The 10,288-nt window shown below is 31.6% G+C and overlaps 1 protein-coding gene across 1 annotated transcript; it reads right to left on the reverse strand.

Moving 5' to 3' along the window:
- Positions 1–1,057: 1,057 nt before the first annotated feature.
- Positions 1,058–3,038, reverse strand: LOC142641180 (dehydration-responsive element-binding protein 2C-like). Its single transcript, XM_075815582.1, has 2 exons — positions 2,776–3,038; positions 1,058–2,417 (listed from the first exon to the last, which is right to left on the reverse strand). Exon 2 carries the CDS (start codon positions 2,397–2,399, stop codon positions 1,356–1,358), a length of 1,044 nt encoding a protein of 347 aa, XP_075671697.1. The 5' UTR covers positions 2,400–2,417; positions 2,776–3,038; the 3' UTR covers positions 1,058–1,355.
- Between the last annotated feature and the right edge of the window lie 7,250 nt (positions 3,039–10,288).

Below are 10,288 nucleotides of genomic sequence, written 5' to 3' on the forward strand. Positions count from 1 at the left end.
AAAAGTAGCCTTAATTATTATAGATGTTAGCCAAGTATTGAGTAGCTTGTGATGTTTGGACTTCAATATTAACAGATATGAGTGCAATGTAATAAAAAATATTGCAATCATTTTACTACGAGAGTCTCGTTTCTTGAAAGTAAACTCACCAACTATGCTGAGTCTTGTTTCTTTAAAGTAAACTCACCACCTACGTTGAGTATGACCGAGATTCCTTAAGGAAGAGCAAAATAGTTATCGAGGTTGGCAAAAAAAAAAATCTAAATTATGAAATCTAAAATTGAAAACTTATGTGCTGTGCTATGGACCTATGGACTATGGTGGACTAGATTTGAAGTAGACAAATTATCAACACTTGCAGGATCTAAATATCAAGTCCCATCATTTAAATAACAACATAAACTCAGCAATGGCATATCAAACTACACGGTCCATTATGAGATCTGGCATCTCCTTTGTAGAATTAAGTATTGCTTTACTTCTACTTGAACAGTATAAGCAATTAACAATTTAAGCATAAAATTGAACATCTGGGATCGAAAAATTAAATGGAACAAACAAAATAGCACTTAGTTTACATCCCAAACTCCACAGCTTCTGATGTCCATGAAAAGCATATCATCAAGATAGAACCTTACTAGGTTACACTAATAAGGCCAATTTGTATTTGCCATCTCCTTTCTCTTTCTCAGACCTGGATTCACCAGTTTTTGTCTGAGTGAGAAAAAAATTCAGAGATAGGAAATGTGGCTGGATCAATGACTATCAATAAAAGTAGAGCCACTAGTATCAATGGTCATATGAGAGGCTAGGCAACAGGTGATTATTTTAAACAAAATAGTCTCAACTCAAATAATAACAGAAAAAAACTAATATTGACAATATCACAAACCATAGGAATGACTAATGAGCATTCAGAAATAATATTCAGCATAAGACACTATCTCTACCATAAAGCAGGCTAGGCAAATTGCCTTCTATAGTTCTATGCCTGTCACCAGAAAGGCAATTATAGAAACATATAGAAGAATAAGGAAAATTTAAATGGTCAATTATATTGTAAACCAGAAACAGTAAACAAATGCAAACATCTTACCAATCTTTTTGGCAAATAACACTGACCAAAACTTTGTCTATAGAGGTTGGGATAAAAGTTTGTTTTCATATGCGGTATAATGGTAAAGAACAAACTGAATTCCACAATATAAAACCTACATTTACATGAAATCTAAACCTCATTTCCATAAGTGGTATAATAGTAAAGAACAAGCTGAATTCCCTAATCTAAGACCTCGTAAAGAATTGGCTCAGCCAGCAAAAAGAATTCGAGTCTGCATTCAAAGAAATGTATTTCATCAAAATCTGAAATCTGGTAATCCCAAATCAAGGTATCCGTTTACCCCATTATTCTTATCCAGTTCATCTGACTTCAAGAAGTCCAAGAAATAATCAGCTCCAGAAGTTGCCTTTTCCATATGATTCAAGCTCCCTAGTAATTTGGCATCTGGATTCTGCAACTCATACGACACATTTGATGGATTTTCACATTGATTTCTGCCAGGGAATCCAACTTGATCAGCATCAAAACCAAAACCCATTACTGAATCTGTGTTACCAAAAGGATTGTTGTCTAATAGCGCCATAAGTCCTTCTACATCAAACATTTCATCTACAGAATAATCCTGCAAGTAATCCTGCTCATTATCCCTACAGTTGTTCATCACACCAGTTGCTTCATTCTTCAGTTCCTGCTTGACATCATGCATGTCACTGCTATTATGTTCTTTAGCAGTCAGAGTCTCATCCTTTACTTCTGTCTTCACTATACTACTTGGCATATCATCAGCTTCAGTGAACTCAGAATTCAGCTTATTCATTCCCAATTCACCTTCCACACTATCACTCTTCACGTTGGGGAAACAAACTTCAGAGTGGTTTGTGGTAGTTATGGAATCAGAACCAGCAGGAGTTCCCATTGAACATGGGCCAGATAAAGTGGAAATAGAACAACAATCCCTCGCAGACTCTGTTAAGAGCCTGTGATTCATGGAATCTGGAAAGTTGAGGCGAGCAGAAACACCATACATAGCTCTAGCAGCTTCATCATAGGCCAAGGCAGCATCAGCTGCGCTATCAAATGTACCAAGCCAAAGCCTCTTTCCCCTATTTGGCTCACGAATTTCCGCAACCCATTTACCCCAAATCCTCTGCCTAACACCTCTATAATTGCACTGCCAATTCTCCGGCCCTCCCTTTCCTTTCATACATCCCTTCTTCGACCCTTTGGCCGGAACTGGTTTACTCTCATTGAGTTGAGCATTATACTCTTTCCACTTGGCCAATCTCTGAGCCACAGACATTCCATCACCACTACTCTTCCTCTTCCTACATGAATCCATATCCACGGAATTCAAAATCTGCACCAACATTGAAAGATCCTAATTAATTAAACGAAATATGTTACTCAGGCCCCAATTATGAACCTAATCTATATATAATAACACAAAAAGAATGAACCCAAATTTTTTTTTTTCATACAATCAACTCAAAAAAAAAAAAAAAATTCCAAGAATGACCAAAACAGAAAATTCCACTAAAGCAGTTATTCAAAAGAAAACCCAGAAGCCCCAAGATTCATTTAACCATATTGAATTTCCCAAACCAAAAAAAAATCACAAACCCCAGAAAAGAAAAATCAAACCAGGAAAATAAAATCAAGAAAACCGAAAAGAAATTTAAAAAAAAAAAAAATAGAATTGTATGAGAATAACAAACCTCTCAGTTGTAGTCTTGGACGAAATAAAACCCCTAGTGATTGTAATCTCCCACTTTCTGACCAAAACGAAGCGCTTTCAGAACAAAGATAAGACCCTTTTCCTTTCTTCGTTTTGTGCTTATTTTCCTCACCGTATGTATGTGTTTCTAATATTTTTGTTGGAGCAGTGAATGGATGTTTATAGGGTTGGTTTGATATTTGATATTTTTCTCACTGAATTTTCTTGAGAGTGTGAGAGCTTCTTTTTTTTGTCCTTTCAACTTTCAAGTTTCAACTAGAAGTGTCTAAGCAGAGACGAGTATTTATAGCGTTCTATAGATATTTTCTTTTTTGGGCTTTGTGGGGGGTTTAACGAGATTTTGCGGACATGACGTGGCGATTTTCTAGACATGCGTGTGGCGATCCAGACCGCGTAGTTTGTGGCACGTGTCACTTGAAGCTTCTTGAACCACTCGATCTTCACTTTTAGTATCGCTTTCTTGGCTACGAAGTACATACTATTAAAGGTTTGTTTTAACTTTTAATGCTCATTTTTAGTTGTCCCTCTTGTGCTATATTATGTCTCCAGCTATTGTATGCTTCTGTGTTCTGTGACAGGGAGTGAGATCAACTTGGCGTAATTCATGACATTTTATGTCTCGAGCTATGCTGTACCTCCTGGATTCCCCCCCCCCAAAAGGGAGTTTTTTTTTTTTTTTTTTGGGCACAACTTGGGGTATTATTCATGGCTTGAAATCCCAAAAAAATATGATAAAAAAGTTGAAATTTTATAAAGTTTAGTACCTCGAGGTCCTCAATACATTGATGTACTCCTTGCAATATACAAAATTGATATAATTATGAAAGATGATCTAATTTAAAGGTTGTCTTTTTCTTTCCTAACCAAGATAACTCGATTGTTCAATCCTGCAAACTATGATAAGAGGATCAGTAGTTTTAGTTGTTGAATCTCATGAACTTAGGTTGGGGTTGTATTAACTAAATTAATGAGTGTTGACCATATTTTGAGCAAACTAGCTTGGAAATTAATAATGTAGTTTTTTTAATGAATAAATTAGTTGTTATTTTGATATTAGAGTTTCATAAAAATTAAACTATCCTAATAATGAATTAGGAAAGAGGCAAAATCACACTATAGTATACAACATGTAACACATTTGTTGATAATAATATAACATAGGATAATTTGGTAATACATTTAATTGGACCACTTTGCCTAGTAACTGCACAATTAACTAAAAGTTACCATGACTTTTGAGTGGAGTTGTAGTGTGCCTTTATGTTAGAACCCATTTTCCTCTCACTTGTGTGTATGTGTGTTTGTTTCTCAAAAAAAAAAAAAACTATTTAGTTTTTCTTTACTTCAAAAAAAAATCTATTTAGTTTTTCTTTTTTAAGTAAGATTGAATGTTATATACATGACAATTTATTACTGGAACATGCACTTAATCTATATTTCCATCACTAGGGAAATGAAATTACCATGAAAATGAGAATAATGACACTCGTTAAGCAACATACAATTGGGACCAAAAAGAATATTATATGAAAAATATTGCAAGACTTGAGCTTAATTAATAATTAGCTCTTTCTCAAATTTTTTAATTAGCTATAATAATTTAACTGGTCTCATAAATCCAACAATGGCACTTGTTTGAGCAGCATACAATTGACGCCAATAAGTATATTATATGAAAATAATTAGAAGACTTGAGCTTAATTAATTAATTAGATATAATCATCTAACCAGTTTCTATTCATCTCATTCCTCAATTAAAATTACTTTAAAAAAATGATATAATGGTGACTTGATTTTCAACATATTTGTTTTTCCCCTATAATGGAGTTTATTGAAAGCAAACGTAGGAAGAGAAACATTCTCCATTTCCATTTCTACTTTGAACAAAGCAAGGTAAAGAAGAGACATGAAGGGGCTGTTTGGATTTGTTGTTTCCATTGCTCATAACTCTGTTTCTATCACTCATAACTCAAAAATGGTGGGACCCAATGATGAGAAGTCTGTTTGATTTTTGTTTCTAGTTTTTGTTTCCATCACTCAATTCTCTGATATTTGAGTGATGAGTTATAGAAACTGAAAACACATTTTAGGTGTTTTTAGTTTCCAAAACTCTGTTTTCAATGACATTTTTGTAATTAAACACACATTCATGGGGCCCACGGCCAAAGACAAGTCACCTCAGGCGCACATTTTTCTCCTTCTTTCTTTTTCTTTCTTCTTCACAAACTCACTCCAATGGCCATTTTTTTCTTCTTCTTCATTCTCTTTCTTTCTTTTCTTCTTCACAGAAACACCAAATATACTTTATCAAAAAAAAAAAAAAAAAAACACATGGGTACCGATTTCTCAAACCCAAAAAATCAAACCCATAAACACATGAGTTAGATCATACATACTAACATAGAAACACAAACCCACAGACATGTTCACCATGGGTCTGACTCCATAACCACCGCTGCTTCACGATTTCACAAACCCACAAACATGTTCATCATGGGCCTGACTCCATAGCCGCCATTGCTTCTCGATTTCACAAACCCACAAACATCCTCCGTGGCTGCCACCCTCTCCCTCGCTGCCGCCGCCGCTTTCGATTTCACAAACCCACAAGCAACAGAGACAAAGAAAGGGGCATAAACAACAACAGAAAAAACAAAGCACAAACAGAACAATACCCACAAAAAATCTTTATAAATTTCACCGATAAAACTTAAGGGATTTATGAAAAATCAAGCCTTGGGTTTTCAAAAATCAACACCGATAAAACGTGGAGATCGGCACTAGGTTGAAAAGGTGGGAGATCGGCGCCGATCAACGCCGCTACACGCCGGAGGTGGAAGATTGGCGTCGCCGCTACACCGATCGGCGCCACTACTACACCGATCAACACCGATCGTCTTCTATCTTACCTGGGTTCGGGTTTGTGTTGGGAGAGTAACAAGACAATGGTGACTAAAGGAGAAGAAAATGAAATGAAAAGAGTTGAGGGAGGCGGGTAGGCTAACTATACTCACTGACATGGTGCTTAGGTAGTGGGTCCCACAACCAGTAGAAATATTTGAGTGATGTAAAGTGAAAACAAAAACCAAACGGGTGGGTATTAGAAAATTGTGGTATTTTAAGTGTTGAGTGATAAAAATTGGATGAGGAGTGATGAGTGATGAAAAAAAAAATCCAAACAAGGCCTAAGTCTTCTAGTTTTTTTTTGGACGAGAATGAAGTCTTCCTATTTGAATACAACAAGAGAGGCCCAAGGTTTCAAAGAATGAGCCAGAAAATTATCTCCTTTAAGAACAAGCTCAACTACTCTCCAGAAAGAGAAAGAATTTAAAACTATAATGTGGTCACTGGTCTTTATAGAAATCTTTGGTTGCAAAAAAAGGCAATATGTTTGTCTATTTATTCCCTTTTTTTTTTTTTTTGTGTGTCTTACTTTCACATTATGTGTGAAATCTAATCTATGCTAGAGATACAAATTTGTTTACAAACTATTAATACAGTGAGTGATTATTGGTAAATAAAAAAGTGATGTTATTGATAGGCCTAAATGAGAATCAGTAAGAAATTGGCTACAACAATAATTTGTAAAAATATTATAAAATAGTTTGTAATTGTTACATTACTCCTCACACTAATATAAATGCAGTTATATCAATTATAATGAAATAATAATATTTTTTTGCTTTTATTTTTCTTTTTCTTTTCTTTTTTGGATGATTTCATAAGTACACAATTAATACTAGTTTCATCACACGCGCAAAGGGCGTGCGATGAGATTTTTTTTAGTGGTCCTATTTTGTAGAAAAAAAAACTGTGTTTTTTATTTTATTTTATATATATAATTTTTATCTTGAAAATCTAATTTATAAGTGGATAAAGTAATTTGAAAATTAACTGAAAAAGTGATCCTATTTTGTAGGCAATGTTTTAGTGAGAGTTAGAGTTGCATTTTTACTAGATTGTTCTTTAATTTTATCTCTACTTAAGCATAGGGGTATAGAGGCATTTTTGAACTAAAAAAATGAAAAATCCAAACAGGAGAAGCCCCTTAAATAAATAATAGTATAGATAACTAAATTTTTTCCCAATAATACTGGTGATAAAAAAAAAAATCACAATTTCTTTAATTTTATACATGAGTGGTATACATGGTACAATAGTAAGGATCTCATTAATTAACCTGTACAATATATATGTATATATATATATATATATATATATATAAAATTTATTGCACCAAACATAATATTACCTTAATCAATTGTGAAAGAATGTATTTTTTCCCCTAATCTCCCAAGTCCCAACCAATCATTTATGTTGTGTGACATCCCTAATTAGTGGTAAACTTGGGAGTATTATTGATCCGTTCAAATGGCACATAGAAGTAACACGTGTAGATCATACCTACGAAAACATATCCTTCTCTAAGTCCCCACTCCTTTACCACGAAGATCCTGCCTTTTAATGTTCCCTCTTCCTCGTCAACTAAATTAGTCCCTATCTATTCTGACTCTGCATGTGAGCCACGTGTTGTCAACAGTATCTTCTCATGTGTCAAAACCCTGTGAGAACATATTTTGTACTTTATCGTGTATGAAAAAACTTAGTGGAAGAATGAATAGTATTATCAGTCAATTCTTGTTTTTTTTAGAAGAATCAGTCAATACTCGTTTGAAAGTACAAAAGAAACCTTTAACCAATCTAGGTATAAGAAGAAAGATATTCTAGGTTTAAATATCTTTATTCCATAGTAACTATTGAATAATTTAATATATATAGAAAGAAAAAAAAAACTTAAATCCTTATCTGAGTTATCTCCCATAATTCCATTATAACTATGAAGAATTTTTGAAGAATTTTTTTTCTATATAAATAAAATAGGGTATAAAAGGGAAGCCATTGAACTATTGAAGGCGAATGGATTGTGTAGTTTGGATTGCTAGCTATTTGGTCGCCCCGTGATGAGCTTATATAACTATAAGTGATGTAGTTACTTTTTATTTGAACAATTAAGTTAAATAGCAAGAATTACATATTACAATATTAACTACTAGAGCAGGTGCTCACAATGGCTCAAAGACTCCTTCAATTTTTTTTTTTCTCTAAAGTTTAATAATTTCCATTCATAATGATTTGGGGTTAGCTTTTTTTTTCTTTTTTTTTTTTTCCTTAAAGGTTAATAGTTTTCTTCTTCAATTTGTGTGTACCCGATTGGATTGGTTATTAAAAATATTGAAGAAGAAAGAGAAAAGATGATAAGGATGGAAAAACATGTAGATTTAAGTAACTATTTGTTACCGGGAGTACAAAATTAGTGGGAATGTTAGATCTATTTTTATTCTAATGTATCTTAAATTTTCTATTTTCAAAAATCTGAGGGAGAACATGAAAGAAAAGAAGCAAATTGAATAAAAAATTTCGGTACCTTGATAGTTTTCTTTTGAAAAGACGATATAACATTTAAGAAAAGATGACGTTTTAATAGACGTGGTTACTTTTCATTTGAAGATGATGTGCTTTCAATTAAAATACACAGATGGTTTTTTTTTTTTTTTTTGGTCTGGTAAACGAAAACACAGATAATTGGTTGGAACAAATTTTCTCTAAACTTAGCTTGGAGATAAATCGTGCCCAAAATGGGATATCATATACCTTTCCAATTGAGGCCAGGTCAAACCATTTTCTAGAAGTCAGAGACTCAGAAACCATTTTGGATTTACATGCTTGAGTTTTCCGGATCTTGTAGTACCTACTTGTAGTACCTACTTATAGTTACTATTCTTTCTCAAAAAAAAAAAAAAAAAAAACCTAATAGTTACTATTTGTCTCGGTCTGCAACCGTTTGATCTTTGATGTGATCCTATCTCTTTTAAAACACATCATCTACAGTTTGATTATAAATTAAATTCTTTAACTCAAAAAGAAGTTTTAAACTAAATATTTTTAATCTAATTAACAGGTGTTTTTAGGACTTTTGTTAATTAACCATTTTAAGAAAGTATTTATATTATTTTTAGAAGAAACATAAAAAGCTGTAATAAAAAAAAATATCAACTAATTTTTTTTCTTTTTTTATAAAAAGTTTCTAAAAATACTTTTTGTGCTTAGAGCATCCATTAACTTCCCATTTTCTAATTTATTAGTAGTTAGAGATTTGATAATTTTGTTTCTTATTAAAAAATAAAAAGATTTACTTGATTATGGGGTTGAAAGCTTTTCAATTCATAACCCAATATATGCTATATGATTTTAACCACACAATTTCATAACAGTCAGGGACATGAATTGACTACCCTCAACTAAAAATTCAACCATTTGAATCCAGATCATTTTTAATCTAGACAAGTGACAAAAGAACGTTAATCTCATTTTAAAATAAAATTTGAATCAACGCCCTTATTTCAGTCTCTGTTCAATTTTCCTAACTTAGAGTTCTACTTCTTTTTTCTTTTTTTGAGAAAACTTAAGAGTTCTACTTCTATCATATAAAATTTCTTCTTAATTTTTTTTTTTAAAAAAAATGCTAAAATGCGAATTGCACCATTTAAATTTAGCTGAAATTCATTCTAGTTCTTTTACTTTATTTTCATTCAATTGAGTCTTTTAAATTTTAAATTTATTCAATTCAAGTTTCCTGCCTAATTTTGTTAAAAATTGTCATTAAAAAAAAAACTTATTTTCACATTAAAAAAATCTATAAAATTAATAAAAATATTTTAATGATTTTTTATGTGATAATTTTTTAAAAAAATCTTTTTCATTAGTTAATTGCATACTTAAGGGCAATTCTTTTAATGGAATTGGACTAAATGCTTGAATTGAATAAATTTGAAATTTATAAGACTCAATTGAATGAAAAAAAAAAATTTAAAAGACTGAAATAAATTTCAGTCAAAAGTGTGCAATTTGCATTTTAGCCAAATCTATATATATAATAATAGGTGAAACTGAAAGAAATTCAAATTAGAATTCCAAATTAGAGTTCCAATTTTGTGCCATGTGTCCTAAATTTTTATTCTTAAAGAGTTTTATTTCTTAATTTTAGAATTAAATGTGGGACCACATTATAAATATTTATCCAAGTGAGTTATTAAGTACATAAACCAAAGAGTCTAGAATAAATGAATCATAAAAAAAAAATTATTTATAATAATTTTAAAAAATACATGGACAATTTACATTTTTTACCTAATAATATCCTTACAAATTTTTTTAAAGAGTTGACAAAATATAAAAATGACTATCAATAATATTTAAATTATATATATAAGAATTCTATTATGCATCTTATTATATATTTTTAAGTGTATCCATTTATTTGCATGGAGTTACAAGTTAGTAAATAATAAGAATTATAGCATTTCTAATTTAAAGTTCTAAACTTTATGACTAAAATAATAAGTAGTCTTGGATTAAGAGAAGAAAATAAAGTTGGTTATCCCTTCCGAATTAGGTGTTCCACAATTAGGAATAATCTTTTCCAACAAGACCCT

This window comes from Castanea sativa, chromosome 6, assembly GCF_040712315.1.
Source record: "Castanea sativa cultivar Marrone di Chiusa Pesio chromosome 6, ASM4071231v1".
In the NCBI taxonomy this organism is placed as follows: domain Eukaryota; kingdom Viridiplantae; phylum Streptophyta; class Magnoliopsida; order Fagales; family Fagaceae; genus Castanea; species Castanea sativa.